This window comes from Megalopta genalis, chromosome 2, assembly GCF_051020955.1.
Source record: "Megalopta genalis isolate 19385.01 chromosome 2, iyMegGena1_principal, whole genome shotgun sequence".
Lineage (NCBI taxonomy): Eukaryota > Metazoa > Arthropoda > Insecta > Hymenoptera > Halictidae > Megalopta > Megalopta genalis.
The window spans coordinates 29,720,893-29,739,741 of record NC_135014.1 but is presented as its reverse complement, the minus strand read 5'-3'; the positions used below and the strand labels follow the sequence as shown (position 1 = coordinate 29,739,741).

The window sequence follows — 18,849 nt, the reverse complement described above, 5'->3', positions numbered from 1 at the left end:
TCTCTCTCCCTCTCCCACTTCCACTTCCTGATCTCTCTCTTTCTCTTTCTTTCTTTCTATCTCTCTTTCTCTCTCTCTCTATCTTTCTCTGTATGTGTGTGCGCGCTTGTGTGTTCACGGCCAGGCGAAAATGGGTCCAAAATGGCTGGTGGTAGCGATCGCGAAAGAGAATGGACGAGCATCGAGTTAGCGAACGAGCAGAGGTCACTGCACGCTGCATTCCTTCGAGTCAAGTCCAAGGTTAATCGAAGGAGGGCCGTTCTCCGACGCGCGCGTGCTTCGCTCTTCTCCCTTTTTCCTTCGGCCCCGTCGATACCGGGAACCGCGAAACCTCTGCTCCGAAAATGGGATCACCCGGCATCGCGTGATCCTCGCGGGCTTCGTTTCGCTTCGTTTCCTTTCGTTTCGTTTCGTTTCTCTCGTTCCGTCTAGCTCTCCGCGTCGTGTTCGACGACGACGACGGCGAGGACGACGTCGTCGGCCGCCAACGAAGGAGACAATTAAGGCCCACATTGATTAGAGTAATTGCCACAAAAAGCGTTGTCCGGATGTACGCGTTTAAACCCTGCCTAGTTATCAATTACACGAAAATTTTACGGCACGCCGCACCGCACCGCGCCGCGCCGCGCCGCGCCGGTGCGGACGGACGCGGCGAGACGCTCACGTACGTCCACGCCACGTTCCTCCTCTCCTCCACGTTCCGCCTTATCCTCGCGATGCCCGCGTGCTGATCCAAGACGCGAACACGGCCGACGGCGAATGCAACCTTGCGACGGTTTTCGCGGGATTTGGAACTTTCGTCGCGAACGCGTCGTTCGCTGTTAGAGACGGCCGCTTATTAGAGAGCGAGAGGATACGTAAACGATGCAGCGGAACCTCGATTAACTGTACCAACGGGGTCTCGATTCTGCATCGCGCAAAGCACGTTGCGCAAGCGAATGTAGTTCGTTGCACAAACCAGCGAACACTTTTTAATCGAACGCTCGAACGTCGGTCGAGTCACGATTTTATTATTAGAATGCTCGCGTTTATCGCGTTAGATTAGATAAATTAGAATTTCGACTTAGATCAGCTTTACAGCATTGTCGAGGAAGATTCGCGTTCGGCGATGGGAGCCGGTTACTGCCAAGCGACCGGTTACTGTGCCTCCTTTTCGTTCTCTCGTTTCGAGCTTTTTTTCAAGTTAAATATTTCACGCGATAAAGAATTTCATCATTACTTTTATTGTAATAATTATTATTTAGTAAATAATTTTGCTCGCGTAGATGTAAATTATGATAGTAATCGAATGGTATAATATAGTAATAATATAATAATAATTATATGTCATATATATAATAATATAATATATATATAATAATAATAATAATAATAACCAAATGGTATAACATAATAATACCAAAGGCACAGTGATTGGTCACCGGACGGTAACCCCGGCTCCGCTACCTCATAGTCGAACTCGCATAAATGTAAAATATAATAATAATCGAATGGTATAATATAATAATAATATATATTATTATATATATAATAATATAATAATAATATATATTATTATATATATATATAATATAATAATAACCAAATGGTACAATATAATGATACCAAAGGCACAGTGATTGGTCACCCGACGGTAACTCCGGCGCCGCTAGCTCCCAGTCGAACGCGTTTTCGTTTCTCTCGGATCGGCATCGCGTCCCTCGTTTTCGCAATTCGCGTTGTTCGAGGCTGGCCGGCCGTCGCGACACGCGTCGGTATTATTAGCGGGCGAATGTCGGTGTGTAGGTCGGGCAAACTGTTGCTCCGAAACCCCCTCGGGGGCTACGCCGAGCGACGGTACACGGTCGTCCGCCATCCCCGCGAGTCGGCCGAGCCGATAATTCGACACCGGCTGCTGCCCAGGACGACACGGATCGCGAGCCGATGGAAAAACCGTTCCCCGAGCGGCCCCGTCCCCGAGAGCTCGGGCCGCGGCGCGGGTCGTCGCAACAGGTGGGTCTCGCGGGTACGAGCGCGGGTATCCGGGTACCTCCGGTGTCAGCTGAAAAGACGGCGCGCGGAACGCGAGCACTGCGTCGGCGTGCGACGCGTCCAAAGCGTCGCTTCGAAAGCGCTCCAAGACGGGGGTGGTGGAGGTGCGGCCCGAGTCTCCGTTTGCCTCCCGTAACGTCCCGACAGCCATCTTTTCGGCCGGCGACGACGGCACCCGCGAGGCAACGAACCTAATTCCGATATTCGCGGTGCGCCCAGTTACGCGAGAGGAAACGCGCTCGTTGCGAACTGTGCGCCGGGATATCGAGACGAACGAGGAGAGAGAGAGAGAGAGAGAGAGAGAGAGAGAGAGAGAGCAAGGGTTGCGACGAGGAAAGAGAGAGCGCGAGTATGAGAGAGAGAGAGAAAGAGAGCGCAAGGGTTGCGACGAGGAAAGAGAGAGCGCGAGCATGAGAGAGAGAGAGAGAGAGAGAGAGAGAGAAAGGGTTGCGACGAGAAAAGAGAGAGCGCAAGCATGAGAGAGAGAGAGAGAGAGAGAGAGGGCGCAAGGGTTGCAACGAGAAGAGAGCGCGAGCGTGAGAGAGAGAGAGAGAGGCGAGAGGTTCGCCGAAGAGAAGTCGACGGAACTTTTTACTCGTGTTCCTGGCCGGTGGCCGACTAGCTAAGATTAGACGTACGCTTGCTATATATAGGATGACATTTATATACGCGCCTACTAAACGCGGCGAACGTACACGCGTTTCGGCCTCCCTCTCTTATTCTCTCCTGCGCTCTGTTGCCGTGTCTCCTTCGCGGTGTCTATGCGTTTCGGTCGATCCTGGCCTCGGGCGGCCGGAGTCGGGGCCGCCGCGGCAACCACGCGAGAATCGGCTCGGATTCGCAGCCGATCATCCTCTCGATCCCCTAGGCGCGCGACGATTTTCGGTACGACGAGCTGGGCCGCGGCGGGATCGGAACCGGCCGGCCGGCCACCACGGCGGCGACGGGCGGCGGTGCTTGACCGGCCGCCGCGTTCTAAATTGATCCCGTGACTCCGTCTAAGTGGCGCGAATGATTCCAGTGTGACGTCAGACACGCCCGTGTCGAGCGGTCCGTCCCGCTGGTTCCTCGTGCCGGATTCGCGAATATCGCGGTCAGTCGCGCGCTCACGTTCCGAGAGAAATTCGGACGGGTAGTCGTCGCATCGATCGTCGCGGCGGGTGTTCGATCGGCCGAACGGTTCGGTGAAGTTTCGGACGCGCGCCAGCGACCGACGAGGGGGCTGGCTCTCGTTTTTCCGCCCACGCGGTACGGCCCGACTCGACCCGACTCGACGCGACTCGTTCCACGGGGCTCATCTGCCATCGTAACGCGGCGCGGAGCGGTACACACGGCGTGGTCTCGGGCTCGTTGCGGTCTCGAAACCGGTCCTGTCTCTTTTCGATCGATCCTTCGTCCCTTCGGGCGAGCCCATCGCGCCCTAGTCCCATCTCGCTTTCGTTCCGTCGCACAGCTCGTCTCCTCTTTCTCTTTGTCGCGTCTCTCGTCTGGTCTGGTCGGTCGAAAACCGAACGCGGGTAGAATAGCCGCGGAACGTGCGCGCAGCAGCCTTTTGAAACGGTCGACGAAACGGGGACAGAAACGAAAGGGAAACGATAACGCGTCCCGTTTTGTAGCGTCTGGAAGTGCAGAGCGGGCAGCGCGGTTCCGCTCCCGGCGGCAGGAACAACAGGTGTCTGCCGCCGCCTGGTGCTGTCGTCGCTGTCGCCGCATTGGAAATCGTTTTCCGGTTGACACGCAGGAAGCTCGCAACGCGGCTGCTGCTGCTTCCCACGAGGAGTACCGGATCGGCGAGACGAGAGACGGGAGGCGGTGACCAGACACGAGATCCGACGAGACGAGACACGAGGAGACGCGACGAGACGCGACGAGACGCGACGCGACGCGGCGAGGCAAAGCGAGAGGGGGTTGGGTCGGGTCGGGTCGGGTCGGTACGAGACGACGCGAGGCAAGCCGAGGCGCGGCGAGGCGAGGCGACGCGCGGGACCAGCCGAGAGACGAGATGAAACGAAAGGAGACGAGAATAGCGCGCTCCGGTTGTTGCGAAAGAGCGCCCATTCAGCAGCAGGAAAAAACGATCCACGCGTCGCGAGAGGACGCGGCGTTTCTCACTGAGAATTGCGCCGCGGATCTTCTCGGTGGCAATGGACGACGAGAGAGAAACAGAGAGAGAGAGAGAGATCGGTCAAGAAATTCGGGGGGGGGGCCGTCTAATAATTCTCGACGAAACGTGTTCGCACCTTTCTCGGCGGCGAACGCGGTCACTCTCATCGTCGACGTCGTCGGTGTTGTCTTGTTCTTCGGACGAAAGCTTGTCCCGCTGCTCGTTAATCAAACACACCAGAGCACGATATATATCCGTGGATCCTCTCTGTCCGCGGCCGCGGTCACCGGACGAACCACACCGGACGGTTTTTCTCAATGTATCCTCGATCGTAACGTTTCCACGATTACCACGCGACTCATCGATAATCGAGCGATGCCTACATCGCGTCGCGCGACCGACCGAGCGAGCCGTCGTCGCCGACGCCGCGATCCGAGAAAGATTCGCGCGCGCACCACGGTTATCGAGAGGATACTGCGCGTGAGCCGCGCTATACCGCCTCTTTCGCGAATCTCTCGCATTCTGCCGTTGTCGCGCGACCACAGCGCCCTGCCTCGCGAGCCTCGCGAATCTCGGCTATTTATAGAGGTCCGATGTGTATTGTTGCGTTCGCGCTCCCTCCGCTTCTATTTCTCTCTGTTTTTCGCTCTGCGGCGCGCGACCGCAACGTAATCGCGAGCCAACCTCTCTCCCTCCGCTGCCTCGTTCTCTCTCGCTCTCTCATTCTCGCCGTTTCTCTTTCTCTCTCTCTTCCTCTATCGTTCTTTCCTCCCCGCTTTCCGCCGCCCACGGCTTATAGTTTATATATACCACCCTTCTATCCGTCGCCGCCTCGCCGTCGCTGTCTTCCTCCGCGTTGCACGGTCCTCGGCTTTGTCCCGAGCGGTTTCCCTGGGCATTTCCGAACCCGAATCGTTCGGGAAAACCGGCGCCGATTTTCTCCGAGCGTTCACGATACGCTTACGCGGGCCGGAAGAATTTTGTCGTCGCGGCAGAGGAACCGCTCTTGTTACCGAACCCGATCTCGGATGTCTCGCGGCGATTTAGGCTTTGGGAATTGGAACATCTGGTGATAAAGGAACTGTAAAGAAACCGATGGCGAGAGGTAACGATGCAGACCAGCGAAGGATAGATAAATCGAAGAATAGAAAAAGTCTTGCCTAGTAGATGAAATATTCAGAAGTAAGTTACCTTCGTAACGCCGAGCCGAGCCGAGCAAATAAATAAATAAGACACGCCGCAGACGATGCTATTGCATCGCAACGTATTTGTTCGATGCATTTCCGAAGCTCCGTAAGAGCTTCCGCAGTCTTCCGACTTAGTTGCCGACGGTCGCCTAAGTCGAACCCTTTAACCTCGACCGATTTTTGGAATCGATTTCGAATGCGCTTTATCGATCACACTGTGCCTATACTCCTATAATTATTCTAATTTTTATTACCGTAAATAGATTGTCCGGATCGCTGAACTTTCGTTGTACACTTCCAGAATTGAAACGCAACCGCTTCGCAAGTATTGCGATCCTACGATGATTTTGTATAAGTTTTAATTGACGTCCAGATTGCGCACAAAAATGGACAATTTGGGAAGAGGAGATATGATTATTCGAGCCTTGCGGTTTATTTTTACAGTTATAAATTGTCCACAATTATAAAAACGAGTAATAATAATAAGTATAAGTATAATAATAATAGATATAGTTATAGTAATAGTAATACTAATAGTAATAGATATAGTAATAGTAATAGTAATATAGTAATAGATATAGTATAGTAATAGTAATAATAGATATAGTATAGTAATAGTAATAAATAATAGATATAGTAATAGTAATAATAATCGAGCCGCAAGGCTCGAATAATCGTCTCTTAATCTCTCTCTTAATCTCCTCTTCCAAAATTATCCAATTTAGTGGACAATTTAAGCGTCAGTAAGGGAGACATTACTGTACAATTTTAAATATTTTTCGGTACCTCGAAGAGTCTAGAACCCGCGCATGCAGCAAAATTCTAAAAAAAAATCCTATAACGCGCGGACACGCGCGATCACGATCGATCCGTGGATCCAACAAATTGCGTTTACCTAGCGCGTGATCCTCGACGGTTGCGAGATCCGTTGCTCGCCGTAAGGACGGCGCAAGGGTGGAACCTTTGGCGACCGGAACAGGTGGTTCGAGACCGGCTGAATCGCGAGCAAGCTTTTCTAAATAGCCGGCCGTTTGGTGCGCTTTCGATTCGATCGATAGCCTCCGGCCTCGCGTCTACCGCCTGCCGACGGCGACGGGAACGTCGTCGGCGACGGAAACGGCGACGACAACCCCAACCCCTAACCCGTTGCTCGCGCACTCGAGTTTCTTCCATTCCGTCCGCCTCCCCTCGGAGAGCAGGTTTCGCGCGACCGAAAGCTTCCGACCGAACGGGTCACGAGAAAGCCACCTTCCGAAAATAGGAAGCAAGGTCACCCCTCCCCGGCCCGCCGCAAGCTCCCTTCCACCGTTCTCGTCCGCTACACCCCGAACACGCCGAGGCGAGCGCGTAACGATCGACCGAACGGTGGCCAAACAGTCCCCGAGAGGGTTACGAGAAAACAGCTCTCTCTCTTTCTCTCTCTCTCTCTCTCTCTCTGTCTCTCGCTTTCTCGTTTCGTCCGCGACTTTGGTAAATTGGGTCGGGAAAATCTCGCCGACCTATCGAGAATCGGATCGACATCGCTCGCCGTCTCTTCGGTCGGATCGATCGGACAGGTGCAAAGGGGATCCGTAGATCCGCGGGAAGATTTTTCCGAGAGGCGGGCGTGTCCGGTAGAGCTCCGCTCGTGACTCCGATCCATCCAGGGCCTCTCGTGTCACTTTCGACTATTTATAGACGACCGCTCGATATGATGTACCGACGTTATTTTTAGCCGCTTACCTAGCTAGGGCCCTTTCACCCCCCTTCGAAATAGCACTGGCGTAGACTCGGGAACGGGAACCGAACCGAACCGATCCGACGAAACTGGTTCTCTCGTTTTATCACGCTTTAAAATCTCGCTCGATCTCGCCTCGCCTCGCCCCCCACCCTCTCCTCCCCCGTCGTCGTTCGATCGGCTCTCTCCCGGCAAATAAATTCTCTATCCTCGGCCTAGCCTCTCTCTCTCTCTCTCTCTCTCCCGCCTCCGCGCACGGTTTGCTTTATTCGCCGTTTATTCTTTCGGCCGATCCTTTTTCGTTGGTTCGGTCAGGTGCGACACACCTGACACTCGCCGTCTATTTCCGTGGTCGGTCGCGTAACTCCGTTTAATTGTGTATTCGCGCGATTATGCCGTCGACTGGCAGCCTCTCGAAATAGCCGAATCGATACGGACGTCCGATGGTTCGCGATGTGTCCCACCGACGACGACGACGACGACGACGACGACGACGACGACGGCGACGCGCTTCCCCCGGACCACCCCTACGAAATTCTCTCGCCGGCGAGGGCCGGGGGATCGGGGAGGAGCCGCTCGTTCGTTCTTTCTTCCTCGAAATACACGCCCGAAAACAGAAACGCCGCGGTCGACGCGGCGGGCAGGAGGGAGGGGGGCGGGGGGCTGAAGCGTGAAAACGAAGCTCGGGAGAAATTCGCTTCGTAGGTGGCCGGCTCTCGCACGGTAATACGCCGTATGGCGTGTTAGGACAAAAATAGCGGCGGACTCGTTCGAAAATATCGACTGCTAAAAATACGAGTAAAAATAAACGTCTACACGTGCGAAAACAGGCATTAATATTCGCTCGGGACGTTCGACGCCCGTATTTTCGTGTTTCCGGAGAGAGCCCGGCGGGGCCCGAACGAGGAAACGGGCCCCCGTCCCCGGGTTTATCGGGCCTCGACGGGGTCCGACCGTGGCGAAACGTCGATGGATCGCCGGAACTAACAGCGACGCGCGAGTTTCGCGTCGGGTGCCGTTCGCTGGTTTGGTTGGCGCCACCCCGACGGAACGGGGGACGGGAGGGACGGCAGAGAGCGGCGCCTCCACTGACTCATTGGAAACGATTGCCACGAGAGAGAGAGAGAGAGAGAGAGAGAGAGAGGGGGGAAGAGAGAGAGAGAGAGAGCCGGGAGAGAGCGAGGAGGAGCGGCGGATAACGACGAGGAAAACCCCCGTGGGGTCGGGGGTGCGCGAAAGAAAGGGAGAAAAGGAGAGAACGAGGAGAGGTTTCGAGTCTCCGGCCGAGGCGGAAGGAGGAGCGATAAGGGGCAAACTCCTATAAATAGAGGCGTCGACTCGGCCCCTGGACTTTGTCTAGGGTGACCTTTGCGGCAGAGGGTGACCGTGTCCACTTTCGCGAACGACCGCTATCGGGCTAGGTTATTGGTTCTGCCCGTGTTCCCTCTTCGCCGCCGCTTCGGCCGGATGCCACCACTGTTTACGAATCTGGGTTATGTTTACTACCCCCTCCTCGCGGTTCAGGCACCTATTCGTACCTTGCACGAGACGCGCGCGTGCACGAGTTCGCCGCCACCTACGCAGTCTCGATCGCGTATTGTCGGGGAGCCGAGAAGTTGGCAGTCGAGACTTCGCTATCTGTGGCTCGCCGTTGACGATCGCCATCTTTCCGGCACCAACGGGGCCGGCCCTTGGGAACCGATGACGCCGCCTCGAGATTCAAAGCGTCCCGATCGAGCAACGTCCGCACCCGAGACCCCCGCGCGACCTTAGCAAATACGCTAGATTCTTCGGAATTTGACCCTCGTTTTTGACACAAAAATTAACGATTTGGGAAGAGGAGGCTCGTTTTTATAGTTGCCGATTGTCAGTGATTATGAAAACGTGCCGCAAGGCTTGAATAATCGTATGGAAAAAACTAACCCCTTGGCGTACTTTGACGGGTCCGACGTTGTCATGAAGTAAAATAAATAAAATGATGCAAACGAAATGGAAAAATAAGTAGAAAATGGAGAAATAAATGAAATGAAAATTTCTAGTAATTATTTATCGAGTGTAGATGTTATTTAAAATTGGAATAAAATTCTAATCTCTTGAGATCAATCTTTAAGCATAATAAATTCAAGTCAACTTAGGCGCGCACGATAAGCATCAATTTTCTTTCCCTTCCAAGAAATCATTGCGATCGTAAAGCTTCTAATGCGCGGTAACTGCGAAGAAAATATTACATCAAGGGGTTAATATATTAATATTAATTATAATCCTATAATATAAATAATTCTAATGAAAGATAATCGTAGCTCCAAATTGTCCATTTTTGTTTACAAGCCGAGGGATTATTCGAGAGAATCTACTGTACCAAATTCTGCGTTTCGATCGCCATCTTTTCGGCGCCCCGTAAGAATCGTGAAAATCGAAAGACTTAGGTTCGAGGATGGTTGAAAAAAAGCGACGAAAACTGAACCTTCTGAATATTGAAAAAGACTGGACGTGTGTTCCTTCATAACGATGACAATATTGAATGAGATATTCGACCTTTCACCATTTTAATGGCCATGCATGCTCGCATTAAGATTTCCACCGAAAAGATCTTCATAATTCCAGTAACTATAAAATACGAAACGGGGAAACAGTTTGCTACGTTCAACGTTACCCCCTCGACGCCCAGGGCCGTATCAGGAAACCCAGCTGTGCCCAAAATAATTTATCGCGACTGTACCATGTAATAACAAATAATACCATAGAATCTTGTATTAACGTCTTTACACGATAACAAGATTACGTTAACGTTACAACGTTAATGTTTTCAAGGCTATTACGTGATTTTCGTATCGACGTATGAAAACCACAGGTCCGTAATTCGCGCGTACGCCGTCGTTCAGGGGTTAATGGTGCACCATCAAGGGGCGAGGAAACGGCAGCCCGCGGTCTTACGGGTCACGAACGGCGGCAGGTTCTCCGCCGCCGATCGCCGTCGATCCCCACAGAAAACGGAGGGCGACGGTTCGAGAACAGGGAGGAAAGAAAGCGAGAAAGAAACAGCGAGCGGCCGATTGTAAAAATCGAATCGGGCGCGATCAGCGAGAACAGCGGAGAACAAACCACCGTTCGCGTAGCAACGGGCCGTCGCGATAAAAATAGAAATAGCAGCGGCGATCGATCGACGCGTTCCTTTCGGACTCGCTGTCCAGCCGATGAAAAGGTTCTCTCGGAGTGCCGAACGGCGCTCTGGAGTCGCGGAATCGCGGAACGGCCCGGCGCGGCGCGGCGAGGGGAGGCGAGGCGAGCGGATCGCGTAAGCGGGAACGCGGCGGACGGCTCGCGAGGAGCAACCAGGAACGACAGCAACGCGGAGCCAAGGAACAGGCAACACCCGCGCCTTCGCCACGAGATCGGCCCGCGTTACGATGCGACGGAATTAGCACGGGCACAATACGCGATCCCGCCTTCGCCGGGAAAAATAGATTTGGCAAGACACCAAAGCCCGGCTGTGAATAGAGCCTAAATATATGGATCGCTGTCGTCTTTTGCGTTCCACCTCGAGATTTCCACCGTGGGCGAAAGGACCGTTTCCGAGGCGATACCGAGAAACGGCCGCCGATCGGCCTACGAACCTAAGCCGCCGCCGCCGTCGCCGCCGCCGGACCGATCCGACGCGTCTAGATGCGCACCCTCTCGCGCGCCCTCGCACCCTTGCCATGCCGCGGCGAGCGTCGACGCGCCAGACCGTTCGTAGCATCCTTGGGGAGCGGCAAACCGGGCGAAAATAAATGGAGCCGATGAAAATAAACTCTGCGAGACTATTTTACGCGCGCGGCTGTTCGACGCGCGATCCCGCGTATTTATGCCGCGCGACTCGCAGATGCGAGGCAGACTCGCGAGGAACGAGCCGCGGGATACCCGCCGACCGTACACAACCGATCCAGACACGCCGTGATATACCAATTTTTCGTGCACCGCGAGGGGCAGCTTCTCTCGCTCTGCTCTCTCGCCTCTGCCCGAGATATTGGGTCAGCCGGAACGTTCTGCGGTTTCTCGCGGCTGCGTTGCGTCTTCTAGGCAAACGCTATTTTCTGTCCTAATCGCTCGCGTTCGTTAAGTAAATCTCTACTAATCGTGTTCCAGCGACGCGTACGAACGAATTATGCACGTATCTTCGTTGTAGGGAGACGCAACAGAGATTAGTATCGTTAGGGGTACTTGATTTTGTGGAAGTAATATTTCTCTAATTGACGCTCAGATTGTGCACGAAATTGGACAATTTGGGAAGAGGAGATACGATTATTCGAGCCTTGCGGTTCGTTTTTGTAGTTGTTGATAATTCGTAATTGTAAAACGAGACGCGAGACTCAAATTAATCGTATCTCCTCTTCCCAAATTGTCCTTTTTTTGCGCGCAATCTGAGCGTCAATAAGGGAGACATTACTGTATTCTCGTAAACTATCGGTAAATTGTACTGCAAACGAAGAAATTATTTCGATCAATTTATTATAATGGTTTAACCGCTGACACTGAATTTATCGCTGTTTAATTTGTATATCAAAGTGAAACTTTCACTCGATTGACAAATCTAATTTTTATCAGTTTGAATATTATAATTATAATTTTTATATATTTAAATATATCATATATAATAAATAATATAAATAATATAATATAAAAATATATTGTACATAATAAAAAATATATATTTATATATATAGTATAATATATTATACATATTTATATATAATATAAAATATATACAAACATTTTTTAAATATTATAATTACAATTCCTATAAATTTGAATTAAAAATTCTGTAAGCAGCTACAAATATTATTTACGAACAAAATCTTGCTTAAAATCTTAAATCTCAATTAACTGTATAACCGTAATTCAATCAAGAATAAACCAAAAAAATAGAACGCGTTTGCGTTTGCTACAGTCTCGGTTGGTCCGTTCGACAGCAAAAATGCGTATTCTCTCATCCGACAAGCATCGACGTCGTTCGAACACCGTATCCTTGAACCTGTCCCCGCGAAACTCGCAAGAACCCCTCCGAGCCGATTCGGTAGTATAATAGACGGAGCGATGGTTCCGATCGCCGCGCATTCCACCGCGTCCGAATTCTTGGGCGGTCCAAGGACCGGCCCCGGTTCATATTTAGTGCAGGAGGAACCGCGGTAAGATTCGGCGTGCGGGTTCGCGTTGCGAACGGTTTACGTGCACGTAGCCGTTTCGCGCGAACACGTGCGTCCGTGGCGCCACGGATGGGCAGGCAGAGCTCGGCGTGCTGCGCGACGTCGAGAGAAGAAAACATGAACGTTACGTAAATAGAAACGGTCAATGCTGCCATGGGAACACCGACGAATGTTACGGGAATCGAAGGGGATGGTGGAAGAACCGCGTGGAAGGAACACTGTCGGTCGGGAAGCGGCTTCTATTCGCGAGTTTACGCCGCCAACGCCGCCGCCAGCGTCGCGGCGAGGTCGCCGCGCGGCCGTCGCGGCGAGGATCCGCCGCGCTCGCGGCCGGCACGCGGGCCGTTCGATTCTCGATTCTCGATTGCCGAAGGGTGTGTGTATGCAGCGGCGGCCGCGGCGGATGGACGGCTCTGCACCGATTCGGTGCGAATCGATAGAGACGCGACCGCGTGTCCGTCCGCGGGGCGACATCGGCCGCGTTCGCCGTGCCAGATGGGAAAAGAGCGAGAAGCGGAAAACCGTCGCGCGATCCTCGCGATTAATTCCCGTTAGCTCTGCGGCCGCGTATCGTCCAAGCTCGCGGAGTCGCGATATAAATAGCCGGCAAACTCGGATTGATAACGACCGCGACGCGAAGCGAGGCGAAGCCGCGGCGAGAACGGGAGGAGGGGGGAAGGGGTGGGAAGAGAACGAAGGAGAATAGAATAGAAGAGAAGAGAAGAGAGGAAAGCGTCGCGCCGCCGTGGCCTATGGACGGAGGGAACTAATCCGTCGGTAACGTGTTTTCGTTAGACGATAGAACCGGGAGTAGTGTCTTTCGCGGAGTGGCGGATCGATACGCGGCTACCTATTATTAGACGAGTCCGGTGGTCACGAGAAGTACGTAACGTTATCGTGCTCCTTCGCTATCGTCGTCCTTGACGCGTTACCATTAACGCGCCACGTCGGCGACAACGCCGAAGGCGGCCACCCTCTCCCTCTCTCTCTCTCTTGGTAACGCGGTTCTCCCTCTGGTCGCACCCCGAAATTCTCTTGGAGCACGTCGTCCCTCCCTCCCTCCCCCCGCCGCGTCGGGTCCCAGCGGGGCAGACATCCGCTCGTGTCGTTGTCCGATATCCGCGCCGCTTCTTCTCTCCTCTGTCCGCGCGCGCGGACACGCAGGAATATGCGTATCGCGGGCCGATATCGTGCGCGCGGAAAGCGCGGAAACCGCGGCGCGATGGACAAGCACGAGCAACCGAACGAAAACGACTCGCCAGATTGGTACACGAGCTCGCCAATATGCGCGCATGCATAATGCCAAGCATAACCGAGTAGTTTATTTATAACGTCGCGGAAATACACGCGACGCCTTTATTGTAAAACGCTGTTGTGTAACGCTGGTTGCGGGTTACGTAACCGCGGGAGAAGCTAGCCTCGCGAAACAACGAATCGGTTTTAGCGCTCGCGACCGTCGCGGAATATGTGCATCGAGGCACGCCGGAAGGAAGCGACCTTGCAGTTTTCTTGCCCGTTTACACGCGGCGAGAGAGATGCCCGCGCGCGCGCGCGCGCCGCCGACGACGAGAACGTGGCCGCGAGAGATCTCTCGCCGGACGTCGCTTGTTTCGATCGTCGAAACAATGCGTCCGCTTGAGCTTTCGTGTCCTCTTGGTCCGCGATCTTTTAGGAACCCGAATGAAGAGGATCGTTCAGTTTGCTGGGGTGGTCGCCGCCGGCTGCGGGACCTTCCTCTATCTCCTGAACGACTCGGCGAAAGCGGCCGCTATGATCGAGATGCCGAAATACCCTTGGCGGTTCCAACGCGCGTTCCAGTCGTTCGATCACGCGACTCTGAGAAGGGGTTGGCAAGTCTACCGAACCGTTTGCCTCACTTGCCACAGCCTGCGATACGTACGATTCATGGATCTGATCGACCAGACCCATACCGAGGAGGAGGTCAAAGAGATCGCCGCGGAGTTCGAGGTTCGCTTAAGGATCTGTTAACCCGTTTTGCCGCAGGCTAGATCCACGGTGACCGTACCACGTTCTTCGTTCAACGGGACAGTCCTTCTCGTTTCACTGATCTATCCTTCGGATTCAATCTCGATCTTTCATGTGATATCTTTGATCTCTCTAAAATTGGCTGCTTCGTTCTTTGTCTCGGCAATGTTGAACGTCGCGTTGTCCGTTTTAACGGAGTTCGGTGTAACCTGTTTTACAACGAGGACCCTCCTCGAGGACGATGATTTCGGCCATTAGTAGATCCTTTCGAATTTTTCCGTTACGTTGATCACCGTTTCGTTGCAGTAAAATTTATCGAGTTCTTCGAACGAACTTTTTACTTCCTTCTGCACTTTTATGTTAATTATTATATCCTTGCGTACAATCGACTCGATGCATTGTGTTGTAACGCAGAGGTCAAGGTTAATTTTGACGATCTTGAAAATTATGTTATTTTCAAACGTGAAACGATACCAGATTTATCCTTTATTTTCTCTCAGAATATATGATAATGGATTACTGATCTTTACGCGAAATAAAAGTTGTCTTCGTCGATTTTAAGAAACAGGGACCACATTGGGATTTTGTTTATTTCTTAAATAATTTCGATAAAATGTGTAATATCACTAGTGGACGGACGGTAAAAAAAGATGGCGCTTTGCATTACTAGCGGCGTTGTTACTTTTTACAGCTAATTTGCAAAATCCTTGTTTATCCCAATGTTGAAGTTAATAGATGCACCGATTGGCTTTCGAGCCAATATAATAAATAATAAGTTCATATAATAAATAGTAATAACAATAATAATAAGAAAATATAAAAAGAAATGAAACAATAAGAAAGAAGCACTCGCAAAAATGCAATGATGCGACAATATACAGTAACGTCTCCCTAATTGAAGCTCAAATTGTCCACAAAAGTGGACAATTTGGGAAGCGGAGATACGATTGATCGAGTCTTGCGGCTCGTTTTTACAGTGACAGATCATCAACAATTATAAAAACGAGCTGCAAAACTCCGTCCCTCTTCAAAATAATCGTCCCTCTTTTTCCCAAGTTGTTCATTTTTCTTTCCAAGCTAAGCGTCAATTAGCGAGACATTACTGTAACGGCAAAAATGACCCATGTGGACCTAAGATTGTAAGAGTCGGCGGTCTCGAACGGATTAGGCGAACCGTTTCACGCGATAACAGCGGACCACCGTTCCGGGCACAGGTGGAGGACGGGCCGGACGACGAGGGCAACTATTACATGAGGCCCGCGAAGTTCTCCGACATGGTCCCGAAACCATTTCCGAACGAGCAGGCGGCCAGGGCCGCGAACCTCGGCAGTTATCCGCCGGACCTGACGTACGTGGTGTACAGCAAACACAACGGCTTCAATTTTCTCTTCTCCTACCTGACTGGATTCCGGGATCCACCGGCGGGCGTGAAGCTGAACGACGGGCAACACTTCAATCCGTATTTTCCCGGTTGCATCACCGGAATGGCGCCGGTAACGCGACCGTCCGCTCTCTCCTGTCTCTCCTTCCCTTTAGATCCTACGATCCTCCCTTTCAGATACTGTTCGACGATATGATGGAGTTCGAGGACGGCACGCCGGCCACCGAGTCGCAAATGGCGAAGGACTTGGTCGAATTTCTGACGTGGACCGCCTCGCCGGAGCACGACACGAGACAGCTGATGCTGCTGAAGGGGCTAGTGCTTTTCACGTTGCTGTCCATCGTGTCGTACGACATATACAGGCGTAACATCTCGCACCTGAAGAGCCGTCGGATAGCATACGTGCCGAAACGTACCTGCTGAGATCGGGTAAGAACGGCCCCCGTTTTTAGCTTGTACCGTATTCTCGCGACATCTGTCACAGCTTCAGGTCTGCCCGGGACTGACAGTTATCGTAAAGAGAGAGAGAGAGAGAGAGAGAGAGAGAGAGAGAGAGAGCTACTACTGCAATTTTCCGCGCGGTGTTGCGCGCACGCGGAGAAGGACAGCGATCGAAAAGATAGAAAGAAGGACCGCGCGCGAGCTTCTCGAGCTTTTTAAATTCGGTATTCCTTACTTTTGCTTTCCCGTCGACGAAGCCCCCTTCCTTCGCCGTCAGGTTCGTCCCGTTCCGCCGATTAAAATAATATGAAAACACGACGCAGTTGCGATTCCAATTACTTGTGTAACGAGCGATTCAAGTTCCGGACTTCAACTTATTACATAAGTACAGTACTCTCTCCCAATAGTTCGCGTTCTCCTTCATCGCATTTGAATGCTTCCCCCACCGCTCGGCGAGCACGTTCGCGTTCGCATGCATGTATGTATTTTAAAAGCGACTCTCCCGATAGGTTCGTTCAATATATACAATACGATTATATATACATACATACACGTTTCACTGTAGAGAAAAGTAGCCTGCAAGGAGAGACAACGCCGCCAACAGTTCCGACTTTATTCGGTGAGAATTTCGTTGATTATAACCGTGATTAACAATTATGTTCGATGTTATTTCAATCGGAAAAAAACGGGACGAAATGCGGTGGTTAAAAATCTCGTAGTAAAGAATCGAGAAGGAGTAAAAAGTTTCATTGTTTCGCATCGCTTGCATCGTCTCCCTCGACTCTTCGCCGGTTCGGTCGTCGAGCGTGTTTTTAACGCTTCGCTGGTTCCAAGAGGGATGCTCTCGCAGTGTCGTGGATAAGAATTTCCCGATCGGCGATCGCGGAGATCGTTTCGACAGTTATTATCGAGAGAATACCGTGCAACGCTCCTTATCAATCCGGAACGGAAGCGTAGGCCAATCCGGCGGAGAAGGCTGAGAACGCCGCCGTTTGAAAGCCACCTCGCTAATCGCGTGGTTAAAAATAGAGCGGCGAACCCGACCGAACCGAAATACCATCTTGGAAACCGGTAACGAGCGACAGCGATCGACGATCGACCGACTATTTCAGATCTCCCACCGCCATTTATTTTTACCTGTCCATCGGTCGCGGTCCCGCCACCCCCGCCGCACAGTCTTCCGCGGTTTCCTCCCGTCCGCGACGCCCACGATCGCGTTCGACCTGCACGGTTAAATTGCTACGGTTCCGAAATAGCGGCGAGTAGTCCAAAATAATAACCACGTAGCCGCGCGTCTCCTTCGTTCTGCGCGGTATCTTTTTCCTCCACTTCCCTCCTCTCGTCGAATTACATCGCGCCGCGTCGCGTCGATGATCTAGGCGCGCTTGCACGACCCGTCCCGTCCCGTTCCGTCCCGTCTCGTACCGTACCCGGCCCGTCTCGTCTCGACGCTCAATGGCAACAAGTGCGATCGCGGGAGAGAAGGGGCGGCACGGATCGAAAATATATACGAAACGATGAATGAAAGCTTCGCGTCGACGTCGAGATCCCGCGCCAACGATTCCTCGATCGAACACGACCGACCGAAGCCGTTTGCCGCCGCCGGTGGTGGTTTCTCGAAGGATCATCCCCGAAATTAGGCGAGAGAGAGAAAGGGTATCCAGCACTTACCCGTGGTCGCAACGGCGCTGGCTCGCGGTTGCTCGCTGGACATTCTGTTTCCTCCAACATTCACCGTCCCCTGCATCTACCATTTACCATCGACGCTTCGACTTTGCGACACTGTTCTCCGTTCGCGTCATGCGTGGCTCTCTGAAACGATAAGGGGACGTTCGTTTATTCGAGAGGAATGTGCTTGAATTTTTGAGAAATTTTCGAGAAATTTTTTTGAGAAATCAAGCTGCCGCAAGTCAGGGATGCTAAATCTCAGTTCGACCGGGCTGCTCGAACCGATCCCGCGACCGAGACCGAGACCGAGACCGTGACCGCGATCAGGACGACGACCGTTTCACGGAACGTGAAACGAAATTCTTCCGCGCACGCGTCCCCGTCCGCTTCGCGCGAAACCGACGCGATGCTTCGAACCGTCCGGCGAGCGCGAGACGATAGTTAAATAAATGATAAACCCCGCCGAGCAGCGCGATGTTCATCGATCGAGGTTCAAACGCGGGGATGTAGGGTCGCGCACACGGCGATACACGGCGCACGTTGCTCTCGAGCGCGGTTCCAAGGCGGACGCGAATCAAACGGAACGCGTGGAATCGCGCGCGGAACGTAACGGAAACCGCGAACGCGCACGATTCAAACGTCGTCTACCGGACCGGATCGCCGACGCCGACGACGACATGGAAGCAGGTGTCAATAACATAATTCCTGATACGGGAAATATCTTGTACTTTCGGAATGCGCGGTTAGAAAATGCACAGAGGCGCGCGCGCCGATGTAAGATAATAAGAAAAATGATTTTGTCCGATTAGAATCGCATACGAAACCACCGTGCGGCGGATGCTCGATTCGCGCCGAGCATGCCCGAGCCGAGCCGAGCGACGTGCCATGCCGAGACGAAACTGCGACGGGAGTTTGAGTTCGAGTCGCTGGTCCGACGGGCGAAATGTCGATAACGAACATCGATCGTCGCGGGTCCGCGACAGGAAACCGAGAACGAACGGCGTTTTATGCTGTACGCGTGAATCACAACCGTTACCGAATCGTCGGCCGAGGCGCGATCGGTTTTTTTCCCCCCTCTGAGCTCTCTCTCTCTCTGGTCCAGGTCACGCGTATCGCAAACGTGGTTTACGTAGGAAGAACGACATCGATAA

At 52.6% G+C, this 18,849-nt stretch overlaps 1 protein-coding gene and 1 pseudogene across 15 annotated transcripts in view; one reads left to right on the top strand and one right to left on the bottom strand.

The window, feature by feature from the left end:
• HDAC4 (histone deacetylase 4) overlaps positions 1–18,849 on the bottom strand; it is a 32,433-nt gene that overhangs the window by 11,894 nt on the left and 1,690 nt on the right. For 9 of the 15 annotated variants that reach the window (XM_033486793.2, XM_033486791.2, XM_033486774.2 and 6 more), the window contains exon 2: positions 17,702–17,842. The exons of 1 other annotated variant lie outside the window; for it this stretch is intronic. In XM_033486793.2, coding sequence (XP_033342684.1) covers positions 17,702–17,777 — 76 coding nt within the window. In that variant the 5' untranslated portion in view covers positions 17,778–17,842. Of the gene's footprint in view, positions 1–4,271; positions 4,652–15,605; positions 15,746–16,265; positions 16,285–17,701; positions 17,843–18,849 lie in introns of those variants that run through there. 5 more of the 15 variants (XM_033486777.2, XM_033486778.2, XM_033486782.2 and 2 more) reach the window with 3 other exon arrangements.
• Positions 15,782–16,021, top strand: LOC143258844 (cytochrome c1, heme protein, mitochondrial pseudogene; annotated as a pseudogene).